The sequence below is a fragment of the Sceloporus occidentalis genome, unplaced genomic scaffold (assembly GCF_023333645.1).
Source record: "Sceloporus occidentalis isolate IW3139 unplaced genomic scaffold, rSceOcc1.0.p SCAF_1, whole genome shotgun sequence".
In the NCBI taxonomy this organism is placed as follows: Eukaryota; Metazoa; Chordata; class Lepidosauria; order Squamata; family Phrynosomatidae; genus Sceloporus; species Sceloporus occidentalis.
Genome location: NW_028316981.1, coordinates 82,476,880 through 82,501,034, shown reverse-complemented (window position 1 = coordinate 82,501,034; position 24,155 = coordinate 82,476,880). Strand labels below are relative to the sequence as shown.

The 24,155-nt window shown below is 44.6% G+C and overlaps 1 protein-coding gene across 5 annotated transcripts in view; it reads right to left on the bottom strand.

Annotated features, from left to right (window-relative positions):
* Positions 1-20,959, bottom strand: part of LOC149321733 (transcription factor COE1) — a 483,412-nt gene extending 462,453 nt beyond the window's left edge. For all 5 annotated transcript variants that reach the window (XM_089527644.1, XM_089527686.1, XM_089527655.1 and 2 more), the window contains exons 1-4: positions 20,298-20,959; positions 17,981-18,137; positions 17,074-17,137; positions 16,035-16,090 (exon numbers count right to left, since the gene is read on the bottom strand). In XM_089527644.1, coding sequence (XP_089383770.1) covers positions 16,035-16,090; positions 17,074-17,137; positions 17,981-18,137; positions 20,298-20,431 — 411 coding nt within the window. In that variant the 5' untranslated portion in view covers positions 20,432-20,959. The remainder of the gene's footprint in view (positions 1-16,034; positions 16,091-17,073; positions 17,138-17,980; positions 18,138-20,297) is intronic.
* Positions 20,960-24,155: the final 3,196 nt, after the last annotated feature.

Sequence of the window (24,155 nt, the reverse complement as noted above, 5' to 3'; positions counted from 1 at the left end):
CTCATCCAAGGAAACCCACTGTGTGACCTTGAGCAAGTCATAGACTCTTTCAGCCTTTGAGGATGGCAATAGCAGACCTCTGAATACATCTTGCCAAGAACAGGGTAACCATAAATTAGAGTCAACTTGAAGAGGCATAACAGGAACAATAAAGCCATTGGATTTAAGCCTATGGATTCAGGTGTACTCCTGCAGGTCACATTCCATATTAAGGAAGTGTTCCCTAGTTTGGTGCACTCAGGATGCAGGGACAGAGGTGATGAGTTGTCACCCAACCAATCTGGAACACTGTGTTTAGTTGTCAAACATATGTTTTCCAGTATAAGGAGATGTCAAAACTGGAGGGATAACTAGGAGCTAAGAGTAATTCTTACCCTGGCTACCAGTATTTACTCCTTCCCTTTCCCAAGTATATTTCTAGAACCAGGCATAACTGGTAGACTAAAAATAAAAATGGAGGGCAGGTCATGGAGAAGGATGATGAAAGAAATTTAAAGGGAGGGAGAAGGAGTAAGCAGAATCCTCTTCCCTGCAAGTCTTCCCACATTAATGCTAGGAACATTTACATCCCATCCTAACATCCTAAAAGTGTTATGTGTGCATGTGCCTATGACCTATTTCCAAATGTGACTGTTCCATCAATAAACTTTTCAGTGACTGGTTCCATCTCAATCCTACTCTTGGTCCATAATCCAGGTTTATTGCCACGTAATATCGGAAGTAATCCTTCATTTCTAAATTCTGAAATGTTGGGATGTTCTTTTTCAATGCTCCTGTACTTTTAAGGCTACAATTGTTAGCTACTTTGAAGTCAGCAAAACTTCTGAGTAAGTACATATATCTAAGGAAAGGACAATTTTGCCAAGTAAAGCTCTTCCTGTCATATCACTGCATTACCATATGCAAACAACAACAAAACCTTACCTATAGCAACCAGAAGAGAAATCTGTCAGCTATTTAGAATAATTATTTCCTTTTCCCTGCCTACAAAATATGTGCTTAAGAAGACTAAAAGTGAAATTAAAAATATATACATACATATATTTTTGGAAATGGGATTATGGAAGATGAGGAGAATTAGCAAAAGGAGGGATAGCACCAGCTTTGTTTAGCCCCATTCTGTTTTTCAGAGTTGGATAGACAGAAATCAGCAAGCTTTTGACAGCCCAAAATTCTGTTCACCTGCTAATTGCTGTGGATCAAACTGCTGTTGAAGGAACAGCTACTGAAGTCAGTTCAGTCACTGGCAACCCTAAAGAAAAAAAATCTGACTGCTGAAATCTGCAACAAACAATTTACTGAGGTCCAATAAAAACAGCAAGCAGCGACATGCAGGGAATACCGCTGTGCAGGGGCATATGTTTTTGCAGGACTGTGCTCTGCATTTGCAATACTTAACCTTTGCTGCCATCTTGTTAAAGGTAAGTCATTAGTAAAGTCCTTTTAGTTCTGTGAGCAGATGCAAAGGAGGGCAGAACTATTGTATCTTTCTTTACTAATTACACAGAAGAGGGGATTTCATCAGGGGCAGACTATCATGAAAAAGTTTAAAAAAAAACAAATAAGCAAACAATTCTGCATCTCCTCAAATTCCCTCCTACACATACCACTTAGCAGTACATAAACCCTCTTTTTTGTATGTGGCCATTATATCTCAAATTGCAATTAAAAATCTTTCAAATTCACCAGCAGCTTATACATTACAGAGACAGAAAAAGAAAAACATGTTAATGACTTGTGCATCTTCATTTTTGCTTAACATCTATTATTGTTGTGTTGCTGTTGTTGTTATATCTATTTCTATACTGCCTATATGTAATGATATTTGAAACAGTAATGAGTGAAATCACATTTCCAGAGGAAAAAAGGATTTGCCTTGCTAAATCAGATCATTCTGAGAAGAGCCCTCCCTCCAGTCCATCTGGTGTGATCAGGCCATGGAGGGAGAGATGGAGGCCCAGCTCTCTCAGGCTGGCTTGAACAAAGAAGAAGAGCCCTCCCTGAAATCCATCTGCCTTGGTCCAGGCCTCAGAGAGAGAGAAGAACTGCTGGACCTGATCCCCTTCCCCATCACCATTCCCTTCTCCTTTTGTGTCATGTCTTTTTAAATTGTAAGCCTGAGGGCAGGGAACCATCTAAATAATAATAATAATAATAATAATAATAATAATAATGGTAAGCCACTTTGAGAGCCTTTAGGGCTGAAGGGCGGGATATAAATACCATAAAAAATAAAAATCAAAGTTCTACTTAGCCTACTGTGTCTCCTATAGTGGCCAGCCAAATTAATTCATTTCCTGTTCTTACATACCCTTCAAGATTTCACAGATGAATAAGGAGGCACATGTGATCAAGACAAGTTATTAATGAGGAAGAATACACAAGCTTGAAGAAGCTGCAGCAATTTAATTTTGCCTGAATCTATCAGGAAGGGAAAAATTCTGCCCACTCCTGTCTTTTCTCTCTTGCTGTTAATTGAGTGCAAACTACTTTTGTACTTTATAGACACTCAGTTTGAAGCAACAGAAATACATGGAGGCCAAGGAGGCGGGGAGTGGGAGGAAGAGAGAAACTGGGACATTTTAGAAGCAGCCAAGAAAGTGGGACAGCAGAGGATTAACTGGTGAGGCAGCATAGTATAGTGGTTTGAGTGTTGGCAAATCCTTGCTCAGCCATGAAATCCACGAGGTGCCCTTGGGCAGGTCACATGCTCTAAACCTTAGAGGAAGGCAATGGCAAACCTCCTCTGCACAAATCTTGCCACGAAAACCCCATGATAGGTTTGCCTTAGGGTTCCCACGATTCGGAAACAACTTGAAGGCACACAACAAAAAGAGGATTAATCAGGACTGTTGTGCTCTTATATCAGGTATATTTGCACTCTAATGGCTACCAACAATGATCTATTCCTTTCAAAAGACCTTAGAATGTATAAACTGGTACTCCTGTTACAGATTCAGGCAATATTCATGTCTATTCATGAAAACTTGATAGATCTATATAAACAGAAACAACTCCAATCTATCTTAGTCTTATGTACTAAGTTGCTTGACTGTGACAAAGTACAGCTAGAAAATTTCAATGTCATAGTTGTATCAAAGATATTGTTTGGGTTGTTGTTGTTGCTGTTGTTGTTGTGTGCCTCCAAGTCATTTCCAGTCTATGGTGACCCTAAGGCAAACCAATCATTAGGTTTTCTTGGCAAGATTTGCTCAGGGGAGGTTTGCCATCGTTGTCCCCTCAGGCTGAGAGAGTGTGACTTGCCATATTGTTTGGCACATCCTTACTAATGGAATATCACATCAAAACAATGCTTTTGTAATGGTATCATGGAATCTCTAAGGCAAAGAATCAGTAAAACTCCCTAATGCTTTGAGAAGTTGAGCAGGAGGGGCAGGGAAGGTCCCTAGTAAAATTAAACAGCAGAGCACAACTAGCAGAGGCATCACATAATATATAAACTGAGGTGATCTGGCAATGTTGTAACATTCCCTTGGAAAACGTTGCCCACTGAAAGCAATGCGGGAAGGGATGAGAGGCTGCCTGTTCAGTAGTTATGCATCTTTAGCAGTAAAAGCAACATAGTATTATCACACTCTAGCACAGTATACATATTTTAATATGATCTAGCAATGCCATAAATAATATTATTCCTGATTTAGCTGTAGCATTGCATTTATACAGCACTGAACGCCAACTTCACTGTTTGAAAAAGCTCTCACAGAGTTTGTACAGACTTTCTCCCTCTCTGTTTATTGCTGAGCAGTGGGTGTGTAACTTCATTTCTGGGTCCAGCTCTCATCCCTTTCTCATAAACATAAGCCTTTAGCTTGTGTTTCAGAAGGCCTTCATCCTTTACTACTTCTGTTTTAAGGGGTGGGGTGTAATACAGTTGTTCCATCAGTAGAATTGTGAAGAGATTACTACCAATTTCCATACCAACACAAACCCCACTCCATACTGCTTGCTGGGAAGCCCTCCAGAGCAAGTGTCCTGGCTATGGAGAGAGATGCAGCAAAGAGAAGAAAACCCTGCCCAACTAATAGACATTCACTAGCCTGCTGTTGGCTTTAAGTCATTGTTTATTTCTAGCTAATTCAGTTGGACTTTTAATGTGTATCAAGAGCCCTCTCTTAGCCTTAGAGAACCACCGGGGGCCCTAGGTTCTAACCCCTTTTCTGCTTCCACCTTTAACAGGCCTTAGGAACTCTGCTTCTGGAAAAGATAGTGTTAAGGGGAGAGGACTGTAGCATAGGAGCAGAATTTGGGAGAGTTAGCAGAGAGATTTTAGGAGCTGCAGTTCAAGAAAGGAACTTTTCTAAATTCTGCTCAATAGTAATGCTCAACCGTTACATGCAGAAGGTCTTAAATTCATTCCTCGGCACTTCCAGTTAACAAATTCTTTGATAGCAAGATTGGGTAAGACCCATGCCTGAGGTTTTGAAGCTTTGCTACCAGTCAAACTGTGCCAGGCTAAATGGCCTTGTTCTTTGACCCTATCTGTAAAAGCTCTACATGTCTGTACGCTATCTAACATCCCAGCCTTAAATACTTTTATTTATATATACATTGTACTCTTTCCAGTCCTAAATACATCTATTCATCCAACCATCCACAAACATACATGTCAGTGTTTCCAGTACCACTGATGCTAATTTCAACTTTCAGCAGTGATTATCATATAGTTACTTCCTCAGATATACCTGGTTTCACTTATTTGAAAGCACCTCATGTCAGGAAAACAAACCTACTTTCCCAGAGTGGGATACAAATAAATATAATAATAATAATAATAATAATAATATTAATTCCTTTTAAAGCTATTTATGCGGAACCCATATTATGTGCAAAGAGAACATGATTTGAGGTTCTTAAAACTATTTATGAAAACTCATATGTATGTGCAAAGAGAACCCTGAGGTTCTTTACATTTAAAAAATAATATTTCTTGAGTCCAATCTTCACTGCAGCAATAATGCTGTCTGACACTGCTTTTAACCACCATGGCTCAATTTTACGGAATTATGGGATTTGTCATTTTGTGAAATATTTAGCCTTCCCTGTCAGAGAGCTCTGGTGCCACAAGAAACTACAAGACCCAGAATTCTATAGCATTGAGTTATGACAGTTAAAGTGGTGTCAAATAGCATAGTTTTTGCAGTGCAGATTAGACCTTGGACTATGCAAGTAAATATGCTCAAATTCAAGTTCATTGATTTCATTTCTTTATTTTTTTTTTCAGGAGATTAATATATTGAAAATCTCAAGGGTTTAAACCTTAAAATATTTTCCTAGAACTCAAAGGCACTGTAAGCAACTCATGTTGCACCAGTATGTAACTGAGAGTGGACATTTGGACCACAGGAATGGAAAAATACCAAAGGATTATTATTATTATTATTATTATTATTATTATTATTATTTGTATCCCACTCTTTTTCCTGAACTGGGACTCAAAGTGGCTTCACAATATTAAAACAGTACAATTAAAAATATAGGAAAAGTACATTAAAAAGGAATTAAATTATTACAGTATTAAAACATACAGTTATTAAAGGCATAAAACATAATTTAAAAAGATAAAACTTTGGAGGTCTTTAAGCAGAGGCTGGATGGCCATCTGTCAGGGATGCTTTGACTGAGATTTCCTGCATGGCAGGAGGTTGGACTGGATGACCCTTGTGGTTTCTTCCAACTCTATGATTCTATGATTCTATATATATAAAAAACTATATCAAATTTTTTAAATGGTACAACATCCCAGCCTGTCCTTATAACAATTCCTTAAAAGCCTGTGTGAACAGGTAGGTCTTAACCTGCCGGCGAAAGGCCATCAAGAAGGAAACCATTCTGATCTCCCTGGGCAGGGACTTCCAGAGTCTAGGAGCAGCCACAGGGAAGGCCCTCTCGCGTCCCCACCAACCATGTTTGTGATGGTGCTGGGATGGAGAGAAGGGCTTCTCCAGAGGATCTCAGAGTCTGGGCCGGTTCATACCACGAGAAACAGTTTGCCAAATAGTGTGGACCTGAGCCATGTAGGGCTTTATAGGTAATAACCAGCACCTTGAATTGTGCCCAGAAACAAACTGGCAGCCAATGAAGCTATCTCAATAGGGGCATTGTGTGGTCTCTGTAACCTGCCCCTGTTACCAGCCTGGCAGCAGCTCTTTGAACCAACTGAATTTCCCGAAAACTCTTCAAAGGCAGCCCCATGGAGAGCCTATTACAGTAGTCCAAACAGGATGTAACCAAGGCATGTACTGTACCACCGTGGCCAGATCTGGCGTCTCAAGGAATGGGTACAGCTGGTGCACAAGTTTTAAATATGAGAAAGCACTCCTGGTCACAGCAGAGACCTGAGCCTCCAGGTTCAAAGCTGAGTCCAAGAGTATCCCCAAACTATGAACCTGTGTCTTCAGGGGGAGTTTGACTCCATCTAACACAGACTGGTTTGTGCAGCCTTTCTGTGCACTGCCCAAAAAGAAGCCAATAAAACTGGGCTGAAGATGTTTTTCACTGAATAATTGATCTTATATTTAATACAGCATGGGAGGCTCCACAAGAATCTTTCCCTAAGAAAGAATTGAAAGCTTTGAAGCCCCCTCCACTGTGAATGTTCACATGCCACATACTCACCAGCACTGAAGTCAGTGCCTGTTTAATTGCAGCAACATCAGCTTCACTAGCTATAAACCACAGCAAGCTGGTTTAATTCCCTCTCTTTCTTTACTTCCTCTCCATTTCTTCTTCCATCTGTTATGCTTACTTAACCTCCAGGTAGCTACTTAAAAAACAACCACCATCCAGCTAAATAACTATAATGAACAAACAGAGTCAACAGTGTGATATCTAATCACCTGTCTGTTGTGTTTAACATCAGCAGCCCTTTTGGTTACGTGCATAACATCCTTAGCTTTGTAATCCAGTAGGACCTAACTCCAATTTCTTTACAACCAGCTATTTTCAAGGCATAACTCCATGTGCTAGCAACATTTTAAAACACATCCTATCAGCCACACATAGAAAAAGTTTCCAAGAGTTTTATATCTTCCTTATATCAGAGTGCCAGCTGGCTAGAAAGAGGAGGAGAAACAGTCTGTCCTACACTACTCCTGTCCTTTTAACAAAGGTTTCATATACAGAAATTAGAAGCAGAGCTTTTCATAACAGAGCTAAATAGTATCACCTGCAGTTCCAACTGTATCTACACAGACCAAACTAAAGGTTGGCAGCTCTGCTCCTTGTCAGGGACATAGCTAGGATTTTAGGAAGGAGGGGGGGTCCAGACTAAGTGCCACCATTATAATGGGGCTTGGGTGCGGTGGTGCAGCAGCACATACCATTCATTTTTCTAATGGAAGGGGGGGTCCGGACCCCAAGAAACCCCCCCTTGGCTATGTCTCTGTCCATGTGTGTGTGTGTGTGTGTGTGTGTGTATGAGAGAGAGAGAGAGACTTCAAGTTGCCTGTCAAGCTATGGTGATCCCATCAATTTCATAAGTTCCAAGTACAAACCAGGGCTGACCCTGCTTAGCGTCCAAGGTTAGATGGGAACTGGTACCTTTAGTGTATTTAGGCCAGCTGGTTCATTATGAGTCCTCTAGTTATTAAAACTAGTTTTTGCTGACAAACTTAGAGAATGAAAAAGAAAGCTCATTCTGACAGCATATTTGGACAAGGACAGCTTCATTGTCTACGCCAACATACCTACATATTATTAACCATTTGAAGAGCAACATAAAAAAGCATGCAAGTGCCAGGAAAGTGCTCAGTAGCAGGGCATGTGGTTTGTATGGAAGAGGTCCCAAATACAGTTCCTGGCATCAGCAGAAAATACTTCTCTTTCCCTTGGAGAATCACTTCCAGATACAGAAGAGAAAAGTAAAACTTCACACTCAAATGAATGTTCTCCCATAACACTGGCAGCTTCCTGTGTCCTTATCACAGCCCAAGAACATAACTTTTTACCCTCACGAAGATAATATGGTAAAAAAAAAAATACTACCAGTGATGTCCCAAGACATGATACCATCTGGGGCCAAAAAGAAGATTGACCCCTCTATACGCATGAACTCTTGCTCCCATTCCATGCAGAAAAGCCAAATGGACTAGAAACTGACTATCTAGTAACACCAGGAATGGACAGCATCCTCCAAAAGCATGAGGAAAATAGCCTAGTTTAGCAGCACATGATATACACACCATTTTGAATATAACTAAGCATTATTTTCATCCCAAACTAGTACACATGGTCAAAGACATACAAAAGCAAAACATAGAGCATGTACTTTCAGTGAGCAAGTCACTCAAGCCCTTCAGCTCATGTGCTGTGAAATTCAAACAAGAAAGAAAAGAGGATTAGTCTTGTACAGAGCAATCATGTGAATTGGTCCTCTGTACCTTCTCCTCAAGCTGGTGTTGCATGGCTAGAAATGAAAAGAGGAAGGGGGGGCATATGAACCAACCCTTAACTCTGTATGGATCTGTAAACACTGGCTTGGTTGTGAATTTCCAGATTGCAAGGTATACAAGGTTCCACTCAGTGTCTTGGGTTCTTGGTCATTCTCTTTCATGACTTTTCTGTCAAATTCACTGAGCACTACTGCACAATGTAATAAACACACGGTGTAACTATAGGCTTAAAGTCACTGGCTATGCTCACAAGCCATGGTTGCAAATAAATAAGTTGGTTTCAAAAAGGAAGCTAGAACAGTTTAAGTCTCAGGTCTTTGCAGCTGCCAAAACCCAGGTTTGTCTGCATTACAGGAAGGTACTAAAATATTGTTCCTTGCCCAAAAATGTATTTTGAACATATTTTAAAAAAATGTATTTTAATGTAATTTTCTTTTTGTAAAGGACAAGACTTCTGGTGAGATAATTGACCAAAGCTATACTACACAGTTCTGCTCCAATGAAACTGAGTTACAAAGAGACATCATTTTTAAAAGAAAAACAAAGAAGTGAAGTGAAAGTCCCTGGGTATACGTTAGATAACCCCAGAACTAAAAATAATTTTGCAAATTTATAATGTAACCCACATGGGTAAAGAAATAAACAATGTGGTCTTTTTTGTTTACTCCCTTTGCAGTTTTAGCTTGATGCATGGCATACACTGAGATCATAGGCTTATAAATAAGAGCTCCGATTAAGACTTTATTCCACTTCCACCAGCAGAATGAGGAGACTGCTTTCACCAATTCCCACTTCCCCCTACATTCACTTGCATTTCACCTTCCAAAATATCTATGAAAACGTTGGAAGTGCCTCTAGAATAATGGAGGTCAGGTTTAAGGGTGAAACTGACAACCACTTTCCCTGACTCACATTCCACCAGCAGGGTTCTGCACTAGATTAAAATCCTTCCATGGAGAGGAAGGACTTTTCCATTTGTAGAAGCCTATGTTAGGATCCAATCCAAGAAGACTGGAAAGTATGTTACAATATCATCTGGTTCATTCCTCTTTCCTTCATGATCATGGACCAAACTCTTGTCAATCATATGATTCTTATTTTTGATTTAATAATAATAGTAATAATAATAATGATTCTTATTTTTGATTTAATAATAATAGTAATAATAATAATAATAATAATAATAATAATAATAATAATTTATATGCTGCCCCTCTACGAAATGCAATTGGGGTGGATTACAACATTAAAATACACATACCCAAACCGTCACCCCCCCTTAAAATACAATTAAACAGATTAAAATTAAAACATACTTAAAATTCAGAAATTCACGAAAAAGGGTTTTCTTGGCAAGTTTCTTCAGAGGGCTTTACAGTGAGATGGGCTCTACAATTGCCTCTGTTAGTGTGTAATCCACTGAGCCAACTTGTTCTGTTGGTTCCAATAGTCCCTAGCAAAAATTTATGTAAATTGTATTGGGGTCCATATCTATATGGACCTATATTACTGCGTACCAGTTGCATGAATGAATTTTAGTTCTTTTACAAGATGTGACTTGTCAAGCACACATGTTCATTGGGGGCACTGAAAGTATGTGAATCAATGTATGTTTGAATAAATGCAAGTGCTTTACATCTAAGGTAATATCTGTAGGTTTACATATGGAGAAAGGTAATTGCCAACATTGGACTATGACTCTGGAAAACAGGATTTAAATCCTAGCTTGGCCATATAAACCCACTGTTTGACTCTAGACAAATCACACTGTCTCAGCCTCAGAGGATGATAGTGGCTAACCCCCTCTGCAGCAACTTGCCAAGAAAACTTTACTTCACTTTAGGGTCACCATAAGTCACAAATGACTTGAAGGCATACAACAATAATAGTGAAATAGGGTTCAGAATGTGGTGCTAAACACATCTTTTGCTGCACTTCTAAAGAAAAGCTTCCAAGTCTTTGGTTTAAAATCATTTTCACTGACAACATTTAATTAGCAACAAATGCCCTACTGATTGCTACAGAGCAGCCTCCTGTTCTTTGTCATGAGGGTTTCAGTATGAAGAGCAATAAGGATTGCCCAAACTGGCCCCTCCAAACAGAGTATTTTCCTGCTCATCAGCACTAAACTGAAAGGTGCTAATTGTGATTCCCATTCTCTTATCTCTGACATAGCCGCCTGTTTATCAACATGGATTCACAGGAATTAAATAAAATTATTTCCTCCTTAATATGTTCATTTGGAAGGCTTCTCAAATATTCACATGGAAACAACTCTAGCATAAATATCCCAGAACAAATGGCTGTATATTATACAGGAGGGAGCAGTTGGGATGCCAGACTGGGAATGCACGAGAGCCATCTGGCCCAGGGAGTCTCTCCAAAATCCTCAGCTTTGTTTTCACCCCCAGACTCCAAACAACACATTTTCTGCTGTGATGAGTTTACATTTTCCCAAACACACAGGTCCTGATCATGCATGCAAATTTTAGACTTCTGCATTCTTCTCTGTGTGAGGAAATTGAAATCACCTGCACTTTCTGACATGGAACCAATGGCTCACTGAAGCTGCTAAAACCTGGTTCGAACTTCCTATCATGTCAAAGGCACATTGTGCTCAGTAGCTCCATTTCTGCTGAATGGATGCATAATATTTTAATCACCTGTGTGCCAGCAGTTGAATCCTGCCATGCACCGAGTGGGGGACTGACTGGATATCTGTGTGTATTGGCCCAAGCAGATCATGCCGTAAGTGGAGAAGTCCATTTGCATCATTAATACAGCCAATTAATCATTAATAAAAATGTTTGGAGGGGGAGGTTTTTAGCGGAAAGACAACAGAGCATTATCTGAAGCAGTGTGTCACTAATGACTTTCTACAGCATCTCAAATAGCTTATACATGGCATGGAAGCAAATTTTCTGATAATCAGATGAAATTAGTAGTCATGCATTAAAAATCCACTTTCAACGCTGAAAAACTCAATCTAATATTTGGTGTTATTTTCAGTGGCTAGGATTTATTGGATTGTGCAGGAATATTTACATGCACATCATTCCAATCCTGAAAATGAAAGTGTTGAGTTTTTAATTTCTGATATTCCCAAAGCCCAGTATGATATTGACACAATGTAATACATTGGCAAACCGACTGCATGACAAATACTGAAGCTTCACTCGGCCTCCTAAGGCTTTTAGGACCAATTCACATGTGGAAGGCAGGAAAACATGATCATGTACTAGTTTATAAATACATGTACAAACATAAAATTAACATCAGTAAGCTTAAACCAGCCTTCACTAAAGACGATGGTAACATCCTAATCTGCATACTGTTAGTAATATTACCATTATCCACTCTAATATCCTGTCTAAAATCAGATATTATCAGATATAGCAACATCTCAGGTACAAAAGTACCCCATAGACCGATACGGTTTATGTACGAGCAAACTATTTCAAGACACACACACACACACACACACACACACACCAAACTAGGCTTCAGTTTCTTGAAGCACACAACTAAAGGACCAGATCCAATTTTAATTCTACCTAAAAGAGTCACACTAAAATAAATGGAACTGTGACTAACAAGTCCCTTTCATTTCAATTGGTCTACTCTAGGTAGGACAAACATTTAGTTACCACAATGTTTCCATAATATCCATGGCTTATACAATCCTATTGTGGTTGCCTTTATTTAAATAAAAGCAAAGTTCAGAATCCTTCCATGGGTTTCATGCAGAAGGCATCAAGCACAATACCAGCCAGATAACAACCACAACAATCACAACAACAACAGAATCTAAATAATGAAGTTATTGCAAACATTTAGATAATATATTGCCATATGGGAAAAGATGATGTTAATATACTGAATCAAATGATTTCATAGTTTAGCTACCCAAGTTTTGCCTTACAGCTAAGAGATCATCACCACTAGATGTAAAAATAAAAACCAGCTCTTTTCTTTAGTACAGCGTAAATTTACAGATACATTACTAGATGTGAAAAGGGTAGCCAATACATTCGCTAACATCTGTGGCTATTCCTAAAATATTCACAAAAACATTTGTGAAACAGTGACTGCAGTCTGGGAAAGTCAGTGTCCATGACTACACATGTGCGCATGCCTCCAGTTGGCACTACACCATTAAAACAGGCATGCTCCTGCCACAGTTTCATTTAGAAGTCATCATTCCATTATCCAATTTGTTCTGAGACTGGTGTATGGGAATACTACCCCTCTGAGTAGGCTGACAATATATATTTAACTTGCATTAAAAATTGACGAAATTTTCAACTAGGCTTTGCACAATTTAATTACAAGCTGAAAGTTACTTGAGATTCTCCTATATTATTCACACACTCCACTAAAGCCTAAGTGATGTCGCTGCGTTTGGACACACCAGAGCGACGCGTGTAGCACTGACCTGTCTTTCTGAGCACTCGATTAACTAGAGAAAAGGCTTCACGCCTAAAAAAGAAGCAAGTTCAAGTACAGATCTAGCAAGCATCTTTGCTTTCCAGAAACAAGAATCATCTCGCAGCCCAAACAACTGATACAACCGAAAAATAAAATAAAATCCACATGCTCTAAGCCAATAATTGCTACATTAATGCACCTAATAAGAAAAGTAATAATACCATTATTTTGCTATTATCTTCCTTTGTATCAATTAACTTTCATACCGTTCCTCAAATATGGGTTTAATTCTTCAGAAATATTATATTCATCAGTTTTACTCTTCTGTTCCATTCTATCCCTTTCCCCAAATTCTCACAATTTTAAGTTTAAATTTAGATTTTTTAAAAAAAGTAAAAGAACGCACTTTCCTGTCATTATAGCTTGTGTTCCTGTTACAAATTCTACAAATATAAATACAGATTGCAGTCCTGTTCAGGCTGCTTGAACTTCACTGGATTCCATGAAATCTGAGCAGCCTAACAACCATGAGAAGGATTTCAGACTCTGTATGACTTTCACTTTTCCTCAAGAAATCTCACAGGTGAATTGACAACAAATGTAATCATAAGCAAAGTGCCTTGTTAAGGAAAGTGCTTTAAAGCTATAGGTACTCAAATAGTAGCTTTACACCAGGGATTGTAATCACAAGAGGGGGAAACATTATCTCTTACATGATTGTCATGTGAAAGCGATTCCAATTATAATATTTAATGATATTTTTGTACAGTTGCCCATGCAGTGTGCAACCTCCCAAAACATTAGAAGGGGTTCTGCCTCTTCCAGGAGATCAGTGCCAACCAAATGCTGATTGCCACCCAGTACTTTTCGTGATTTTCTGGTTTTTAAGGATGATCTACCCCTGCAGACTACAAACTGCATTTCAAAAGAACCAGTTTTAGTGGAATGATGGAATCGTCTACTTTCCTTCCCCTGCCCCCCAACCACTGCAAGACAGCCATCCATGGCAGGAAAAGATGTTTAGGGAGCATCAAAGACAATGTTCTAAAACAAACCCAGCACTTTGACCTTTCTGGTTTGGTGTCAAAAAGCCACCAAAAACAAAATCTAGCAATGAAAGTTTTCGGGGACAGAGTCCGAAGCACTCACAGGAAGATTTATAAATATGTGAATGCAGCTGATGTTCTCTGACCTTTTGAGCAGAGCAAAAAAAAACCAAACCCAAACAACAGCATCTCCCCCCTCTTCCCCCCCCCCCTTCTTTATGTAGGAAAGAAAACACAGAATCTGAATCAAGCCTGATTTGGTAAGGTTTAAAACACTGACATGAAGTTTGATTATAATAATAAGATACTTTTAATTAAACTAAAATACAACAGTTTGGGGGAGCAGAATTGTTCCTTTCTTTTGCTCATCACTATGTGTATATCCACACATGCAGTCTTTTAGGCGCAGACACACAACTGTGCGGTTTTGTGAGTGTACACCACACTTGAGCCATCTAAATTAAGTGCCATGCTCAAAACTAGACTGAATCAGACTATTTCATATTACACATTAAAAACAGCATTATCTTTCAATGTAACGTTTCTGTAAAAATAAATAAAGATCTTCCCTACTTATATTTTTCTCCCCCGTTGCACTGTACAAATGTGTTATGATTTAATCTATGCCCCTTAAAAAAACAAAACCAAAAGTAAATTAGCAAATGATAAATATTAGCCTCCCTCGGATGGCTGCTGTTTTGTGCTCCTGTGTTTGTTTTCTTATTTCTTTCCATCCCTATAATGAAAGTGCTGCTGGGGAAGGGAGACTCCTGTGATCTGAAGGCCTTCGGGGAGTAGGAAGCCACCCTTTATTTATTTCTTAAACAGCTACTGTGCCTAATTAAAACTTCAGACTTTTTTTTTGGGGGGGGGGAGTTAATCTTTTCCTCTCTTTGGCTGATAAGATACTCCCATCACCCCCCCCCCCTTTCTTTCCTCTGGTTGCAATGGGGGGTCTTGGCTTCTTCTTTGGCTCTGACTTCTCTTGGAGGGTTTAGGGAGAGAGCAGTGGGGATCTTGCACCTTTAAGGCCACAGTTTGCTCGCCCAGCTCTGGCTCCTGGCCAGTTTAAAACCGAGGGCCAGGCGGGTCTTGCTCAAAAGAAATGGGTCCCAGCATTCACTCTTTAGGGAGAGGGCTTCTCTGGTTACTCTCCCTGGCGATTTAGGTGGGCTCTGCTCCTCCTGCCGCGGGGAATTGGGAAAGGGAAAGGGCCCAAGGGGACAGAGAAGCAGGGCGCAGGCTCGGAGGGCTCCGCGGCTTTCATTCGGACACCCCCAGGCAAAAGGGAGGCACGTCTGAAAACTGGGCCTTTTGGTCCTTGTGCCACTGTATCTTTTGGGCAGCCCTGTGGCATTCATGGGATCGCCATCCTTGAAGGCCCACAGGCACATTCTAGGATGGTTTTTGTGGGTTTTTCTGACTATGTGGCCATATTCTAGAAGAGTTTCTTCCTGACGTTTCGCCAGCAGCTGTGGCCACAGATGCCAGCCCCAGATGCCGGCCAAACGTCGGGCATCAACTCTTCCAGAACATGGCCACGGAGCCCGAAAAAGCCACAAACAAACCTATGGATGCCGACTTCACACTTGAGGATAGTTGCTATTTCTCTTTCTGCCCCTGCAGAAACTAGGACTGCATTTCCAAAGAGCCTTGTAACGAGGGTTTTGTTTTGGTTTTGTTCATTCGTGCCCAAAGAGAAAGGTCTCCTGGAGGGGAGGCTGGCGTTGACACACCGGCCAGGATCGCCAGCGGAGCCAGGCAAAGGGACTTTGGGTCTGGGGGGAAGTGGGAGCGACTCGGGGCGAAGAAACCCCTGGATCAAGGGCAGGCGGGCAGGCAGGCAGCCGTCGGAGGGGAAGCCGGCCGGGGAGGAAGGTGGGCAGGAGGCGCTTGGAGGAGGAGGCTCCGTCCCGGCCGCCTCTTCGCCTCTTTCCCCCGGGGATGCCCAGGCCTCGGCCCCCGCAGAGCAGGGCCTGGGCTCACGGAGGGATGGCAAGCTCCAGCCACCAGCCGCCTCCCTTCCAGCCTTTCGGCTTCCAGCGTGAACCAAACCAAACCAAAGCAGAGCCAGCCTCCCTCCCTCCCTCCTTCCTTCCCTTTCACAGGAGGCAGCAAGGGATAGCAGGCGACCCCCCCCCCCACTTACTTGTTTCGTCATCGAGTCGATTAAGCGGACGTAGAAATCCTGCTCGGTTCGGATTCCTAGGACAAGGGGAAGGAGTCCGGTCACTATTTTTCGTCATGAAACTGAATAACGCAGATTAAAAACTGTAACAGAATTCTAAATGGAAAAATGGGGGGGGGGGGGGGGAGAAGGGGGATCAGGTCCTTCCTTTGCCTTCCTTCCACTTCCTGGGCCTGTTCTGTCGGGGTCCCAAACGAGGGAGCAAAGGCCCGGGGAGTCCGATGGCTGGGTGGCCCAGCGTCCACTCGCTTGGGCTGGGATTCAGCAGAAATGCCTCCTCAAAAGCACCCTTCCGTGCTCTTTTTTTGTCCCTTCCCGAGAGCCACAAAGCACCCAGAAGGGGCCCCGTTCCTTCTGCGGCCACAAAAAGGAGGGCCTCCCCTTCGGCTGCCTTTTTGCCCCAAACCCCAGCCCCTTTTGGGACCCATGGCGAAGCCCAGAAAGGAAGGCAAAGGAAAGCTTGACCAGCGAGAAGCCAAGGAAAAGGAAGAGAGGAGAAGGCCGGAGTGGGTCACTCACAAGCCAGGGAAGGCAAGAAGGGGCGGCGGTTGTTGAAGGACGTTGGGGCTGCCATTGGAGCCGGGGAAAGTGGAGGGCAGTGGGAAGAGAGGAAGACCCCTGGCCAGCCAAGGAAGTCAAGGGCAGGAAGCCACGGGGCCTGAGCAGGAGAAGGGAGGCGAGGGGCCTTGCAGACCTCTCTCTCCTCTTGCTCAGGACGGGACAGCAAAGCCAAGCAACCTGGGTCGGAATCTGGGGGAAGCCAAGGCTCTCCAAGCCAGGAAAGGACTCGGGATGGGGATAGGGAAGAAGAAGAAGAAGAACTAAGGCTGCTGCATCCACACTGGAGAAATAACCCGCTTTGGCACTGCTTTAACTCGTCTCTGGCTCAAGGCTATGGAATTTTGGTTCCAGAGTTCCTGCCCTCCAAGGGCTCCGCCGGGAAAGAAGGAAAGTGGCCGCCAGGAACGGCGGGCAGCGAAGGGAAGGGAAGGGGGCTCACCGTTGCTGTAGAGCAGCTGGAGCCGGTAGTGGATGCCGTTGTTGGTCTTTTCGCTGTTGGCTTCCTGAATCGGGAAGGACACACGAAACAGACAAACGAAACAAATCAATAAGAATGAGATGGCCTCCCTAACAGCACAAAAAGCCACCCAACAGGGATACCTTTCTGGGGCCAATCCAAATGATCCCCAAATAGAGGTCGAAAGCTGGGTTTTGAGGGGGGTTGTAGGGGGGAGCTAACTGAAATGCCCAAAATCCTCATTGCAAACTTGACTGGGCCAGGCCAAAGGCTCACGTCGCAAGCTTTTGGTAGGAATGGTGGTGGTGGTAAGACCAGCGAGAATCACAGCAGCAACAACAACAACAATTACGATATCGTCAGCCTTCAGTTCCAAATTCGTAAACAGCGGGGACGTCGGGTTGTGGGTGGCTTTCACTGCTTCCCCGTTCCCGCCATTTTTGGACCCCCCCCCTTCAAAAGGGATAAATAAATGCCCTCCAAATAACAGCAACAATATCCTGGGGGTGGGCTGCACCTGAGGGGAACCCCTAAGTGTTCAGTCAAAACGACAGGAGGGGGGACCCAAGGGGACACACCTGGAGGGGGCACGGGGGCCACCGAAAGGGGTTTGGTTGTGACATGGAGGCTGCGCCCATACTAGAGAAATAACCCGGTTTGGCCCCGCTTTAACTTTTCTGGCTCTTTGCTATGGAATTCTGGGAGTTTGAGTTTGTGGTGGGTCCAGAATTCCATAGCAAAGAGCAAGACAAGAAGTTAAAGTGGGGCCAAACCGGGTTATTTCTCCAGTGTGGAGGCAGCTTTTGTAGAAGCCAAGGGATGGGCGAAGACACAAATATGGACGACAACCAAAGACCTTCTTCCCTGAGGCTTCCTGCGGGCCGCTCACCTTCTCCTTCTCGACGAAGCCGACGAAGGCGGTGCGCTCGATCTCCACGGGCTGCCCTTGCCGGTCGTAGAGCGCCAGCACGAAGTGGAAGAAGTTGGATTTCCTCAAGTTGGACGGCGGCTGCTTCTCGAAATGCGCCCGGGCCAGGCCCACCCCGCTGCGGCCCAAGGAAGGAAGAGCCCCCGTTAGAGAGAGAAAGAAAGAAAGAAAGGCGCCTAGAGCCTCCATCCTCCCTTGAACCCCCCTTGCTTTCCGAGAGGGAACCAGGGCCACCCTCTCCCGCCCTTTTGGGTCCTCGAGGGAAAAGTTGTGAAAAAGTCAAGGAGAGCTCAACCTCGGTCTTTCCTGAGGCTAATAATAATAATAATAATAATAATAATAATAATAATAATAATATTTATTATGAGGGTGACAATGCCAAACTTCAGACTAGCAATAATAATAATAATAATCATGTGTTTTATAATGAGGGTGAGGATGCCAAGACCGCCTCTCAGGTCACGAAGCCCAGGCCAGGACCAGGCCGGGAAGGGGGCAAATCGGGGGCATCCCCTTTCTTTTATAACCCCAATCCAACCTCCATGAAAGGGGCTGAAGAGAAAAGGGGCAGGGGGTTTGTCCCATTGGAAAGCCATGGGTTTCCTTCCTCTCCCGACCCCTCTCCTCAGAAACAGACAGGAGACCATGTCTCTCGCCTGTTTGGAGAAATTGAAAAAAGACACGCCGATACACTTGAAAACACGGTTTACTCCTTCAAGCTTTCTCCCTCAAGGCTCCCCTTTTCCAAGCGGGTGTGTGCTTTTCCTTGGCCGAAGGGCTTCTCGTTTCCCTTCCAAAGCGTGGCTCTTGGCCTGAGCTGTCAGTAAATAAACCCGCCATGTGCCTTCTCTTCTTCTTGCCGCCTGAGCGTCAAGGAAGAGACCCCAGCATCTCTCTCTCTCTCTCTGTCTTTATGGCGGTAACCACCTTCCCAGAACTGCCTAGAAAAAAACTTTACCTATTTCGACTATCGGGTTGTCCTTACAGAACTTTCCTTTCCTGAAAGTGGGTTTTTTTATGGGTGGGGGAGGTGGGAGAAAAAGAAATGCAAGCGCAATAAAGAAGGAGAAGGAGAAGAGGTCAACGCTGAAAGTGTTTGATTTGCTCCGGCTCCAGATTCGAAGATGCGCCTCGGGCTGTGAAACCTAAGCCCCGACCTGAAGAAGTCCTCCTGAGTTGGGGCCCCCACTTACTCCCAAGGGAACGGGGACAAGAAAGGGATGGAAAAATATTTGTGTCTTTATTGATTTTAAAGGTGTTCTGGAGGTAGTTTTGCAAAATGCCTCCCTAGAGATGCGGGGAATTGCTGAGGCGGCAGCGGAGGGAGGTTTCCAGCAAATATCTAGAACCCTCGGCGGTGTGTTTTTGGCTGCATCCACACTGGAGAAATAACCCGGTTTAGCACCGCTTTAAGTCTGGCTCAAGGCTATGGAAGTCTGGGAGCTGGCGTTTGTCGTGGGCCCAGAGCGGAGGTGCCAAACCGGGTTATTTCTCCAGTGTGGATGCAGCCTTTGTAGACACGCCTTGAGGCGATCTGTAAAAGTTACTTCTCAGGTACAAAACCAGAGAGAGAGAGAGAGAGAGAGAGACTTTTTCAGGGGAGGAGACCAGTGAGGACTATGATAGGTGAGACTCTCCTACTATAAAAGTATCTCCTGAGAGGAGAGGAAGGGGGGGAGAGAAGCGGTTCAAGCCCCAAATGTTGGCGCACAGCATCCAGGCTGAAACCCTCTTTGGTCCTAAGGTGAGATTGTTGTTGCTGCTGCTGTTGTTGTTGTCCCCCCCCCCCCGCCCCAATGAGGGAAACTAAGGCGGATCAGATGCATATTTTAGGCTGCATCCTCCAAACACTTTGTTGCGGGGGAGAGGAAAGAAAAGTGAAAGTTGGAGCGCTCGGAGGACTCGTAGTAAAGTAAAAGACAGGACAGAGAAACCCAAGGCAAACGAGCCGAGAAAGAAAGATCGGCTTTGGCAAGGCTTGACCTCCTAAAACATCTAAGAAATATAGGCTTGGCAAAGCTTGCCTTCCTAAAAAATATCCAAGAGAGATAGTTTTGGCAAGTCTTGGCTTCTTAAAACATCTAAGAAACAGAGGCTTGGCAAGTCTTGGCTTCCTAAAAAATCTAAGAAAGATAGGCTTGGCAAGTCTTGGCTCCCTACCAAACTGGGCAAAGTTTGTCTCCGTACGGAGGTGCCCTTTCCCTTTCGACTTCGGTGGCAAGGGCCGGCGGGGAGGGAGCGGGGAGAAGGGCCGGGGCTGAGGGCGAGAGAGGGGTACCTCTGAGCGGCGGTGTTGGCGTCCAGGACGCCGGCTCCTTGCATCCAGGTCCTGACGGCGTTCATGCCCGCGCCGAGGGGCTCTTCCTTCATGCTGCTCCCGCTCCGCTGGATGCTTTCCTGGATCCCAAACATGAAGCGCCAACGAGCCAAAGCCCCGCTCCCTTCTTCTTAAACAACGACAGCAACAAAAAAGGAACAACGACAAGAAGAAGAACAAGAGCGACACAAAACACAACAAAGACGAAGAGCGCGGAGGAGCGAGAGGAGGAGGAGGAGGAAGAGGAGAGGAAGAATTTTAGAAATCGCCAGGGAGTTCTATCTTTCCCTTTTTCTTTCCCTCTTCTTCTTCTTTTCTTTCTTTCAATTGTTTTTCTTTAGGAAAAAACTGCTCTTCTGTCTCTGGAGCGGATGGTGGACTCAAAGCAAATCAGACACAGACATTGGGGGAAAAGGGGGAGGAGGAGGAGGAGGAGGAGGAGGAGGAGGAGGAGGAGGAGGAAGAAGGATCCAAAGGAGGAACAACAACAAGAAGAACAATATAGATAGATAGCTCTATGAATGAATCAGGCCTCCTCCCCGGGTGGGTTGCTTCGCTGTGGATGCTCGGGTGGCTTTCTCTTTCGTGCCGGGGGACGGACTGGCCCTCCTCTCTCTCTCTCTCTCTCTCTCTCTCTTTATTTAAAGAAAAGGAAAGAAAGAAAAAGAAAATCTGGTCGGTGTCCTTGTGGTGGCGGCGGCGGTGGCGGCTGTCCTTTGGCCGGCGAGGCCGAGGGAAGGAGCCGAAGTCCTTTGCCGGAGAAAGGAGGCAGTTTAAGAAACAATGGGATCCACGGGAGAGGCTCCGGTGGAGGCGGCGGTGGTGGCGGTGGCGCCCTTGGCTACCTCAAGTGTCATTTCTCCAGTGTCAAGACGAGAGGGGCAAGTTTGCTGCCGCCGCTGCCTTCTCCTCCTCCTTCTTCCTCCTCTTCCTCCTCTTGCTCCCGCGTGTGGCTCCTTGCTGGCTGGCTTGCTCCGTTTCCTCCCCAGTCCAGCCCACCGCCACTGGGGCTGAGCCTCCTTCCTCCCTTCTTCCCTTCCTCCTTCCCTTTCTCTCTCTCTCTCTCCTTCTCAGGTTCCTTTGCTTTCTCCTCTCTTTTTTCTTTTTGCCTTCCTTTCCCGGCTGCTGAGAGAGAGAAGGTGATGATGATGAAGAAGAAGAAGAAGAAGAAGAAGAGGAAGGAGAAGGAAACACGCGGGGCGCCTGACGCCGGGAAAAGGTGAGCAGCCCTCCGCCGCGGCTGGATGGATGGCTGGATGGCTGGAGGGACGGAGGGGGATCCTCTTGGCTCCGCTCCCTCCCCCCACACCGCCTCGGCCCCCCTTCCTCCTTCCTCGCCTCCTCCTCCTCCTCTTCCTCCTGCTCCGGGGGGGGGGGCTTTCCAGGCAGCCTTTCTGCCGCCTTTCCCAATGGAATCCACTGGGACGGAGCCCGCAGCTAAAGCACCAGCGCAGCAGCCCCCGGGGGCGGCCGGGAGGAGGGCAGGGGAGGGGAGGAGGGGAGAGGAGGAGGCGAGGGGAGGAGGGGTGGGTCCCCCTTTCTTCCTCCTCCTCCTCCCTCATTTGCATGGCGTCACAACTTCCTCGGCCACTCGCCGCTCGCCAATCGCCGACCAGCGACTCCCAGCAAGAGGGAGGGGGGCTGAGAGAGGGGGGGTCTGAAGGGAGACGCCCCCTCATTAGCATCTCCCCGCCCCCTCCCGCCGCCCCTCCCTCCCTCCCTTTTTCACCAGGGAAGCCCCCAGCAGAAGTGGCTGCGATTGCAAAGGCTCCAGAGCCAGGCCTGGGAAGGAGGAGGAGGAGGAAGAGCAGGAGACCCCCCTCCAGGGCCGGCCAAAGGGACCAGAGGGGTCCTCCTTCTCCTTCTACTCCTCCTCCTCAGGAGCCAAGGCGAGAAAGATGTAGGCACCTTTCAGGAGAAAGGGAGGGACGGGACCCAAAAAAGAAAAGATAAAAAGGGGGGTAAACCACCCCTAAAAATATAAAAAAAGCATCTTGCTCCGAAGGGAGGACTTTTGGGAATTCCTCTTGGGTAGGAAGTTGGGATGGAGGACGTGTCCGGGAAAAGGAGGACGCCTGGTGCCCCTGCTGCAGTGCCAGCCTAAGAGAGGTACCCTTGCCATTTGGGAAGAGGGCTGCTCTCTGCCCCCTCCCCTTCTCTCTCCCTTCTTTATTTTCTTTTTTTAACCTCTGCTGGGAACCGGCCATATAGGAAAGGTCTCCATGCTGTCGCTGCGCCCTATTCGTTCTCCATCCCTCGCCGCCCAAAAGAGATCGTGGTTGTGGCTGCGCGCCCCCGAATCCCTTCCGACTTGCTGGGTTTTCTTGGCCCGATTTGTTCAGAGGAGCTTTGCCCTTGCCTCCCCCCTGAGGCTGAGAGAGTGTGACTCGCCCAAGGTCACCCAATGGGTTTCCATGGCCAGGCTGGGACTCCAACACTGAGAGAAATGGTCAGAATTCAGCCGTGTTACAAAAGTTCTGATCTGCTTGAAAAACAAACAGATCGCATAAAAAAAAAAAATACACCCCTCTCTGTCTCTCCTTTTTCTTTACTAAAACTGACCCCTTCCCTGAAGGCCATTCCCTCTTTTAGGGCTTTTTAGCTTCTGATCTTATTTGTCAGTTCCCATCCCACTAGTAAAGAGAGAAAGTTGATATCAAGGCAATCTCTTCAGGGTGGCGGTTTTAACAAAATATTAACTGTCCAATGAGTTCAGACGATTTAGCCCCCACCAAGCGACCTTTGGGCTTTTTATTTTAGTGCTTTTTTTAAAAAATAAAAACTCTTTCATTCTTACACTTAGTTTCTACAGCCGACGAATGTACAGTTTCGCCGGAACTCCTTCAAAAAGTTTGACGTAATTTCTTTTCTTTCCTTTTTAAATTTACAATCCGACGAGGTCATAAAGTGAAGGCATAAACCGTATTTTAGTGAATATCGGCGGAAAGTCATAAGAAGTGAAGACGATTAATAGATATATTTTATTTTAAAATACTGGAATAATTCTGATTCAGTACATTTCAATACCTTTTTTAAAAAATGAAACACCAGGTTTCTTTTCACCTTTGCCTTTCCGGAAAGGCAGAGCAACTTTTTTCCTCTCAAGAAAGTCCCCCCCCCCTCTCTCTCTCTCTCTTCCTTCTTCCGAAGTGATCCTTTCTCCCATTCGGCCCCGATCGATAGTCGAAGCTTTAATAGTCGTTAGTTTTAAACAGAACCTCGTGGTCTCAAGCGGAGAAGGTTCGGGGGTGTTGGGGGAGTCCCTTTTGGACATGAGGAGGAAGAGGCGAAAGAGAGATCCTCTCCTACCAAAAACGATCTCCCTTGAAGAGATCGGTTTCCTTATTTCTAGGGCATTTGGAAGAGCATGCACCCTTCGTTCTTGCCGTCGGTTGGGTTGGAAACCCAGCTTCCAAAGCCAAGGCGCAAGTGGTGGTTTTCAAACAAAGCCGCCTTTCCCTTTGCCGCCCCTAATTCATTTCTCCCATTGAGAAAGAGAGAGGATTCAAGGACCCATGAGTCCCGAAAATCGGGATGCCAAGGGATCTCTGCAGCACTTTTCAGACTCACTGGGAGAGAAAAAAAGAAGTTGGTAGCATGAGGTTTTCTAGACCTGAGCCCACTTCCTCAGATGCATGTACCTGGATCTAAGTAAGTTCAAGTCTACGAAAAGCTCTTGCCATCGACTTTTTTCTTTCTTTCAAAGATACTGCAAAGATCCCTTTGTCTGCTGAGAAAGAGGGACTCCAAACACTCCAAACAACCCCACAAAAAAAAAGAAAAGAAAAGAAAGAAAAGCGGGTGCTAAACGAGGACATC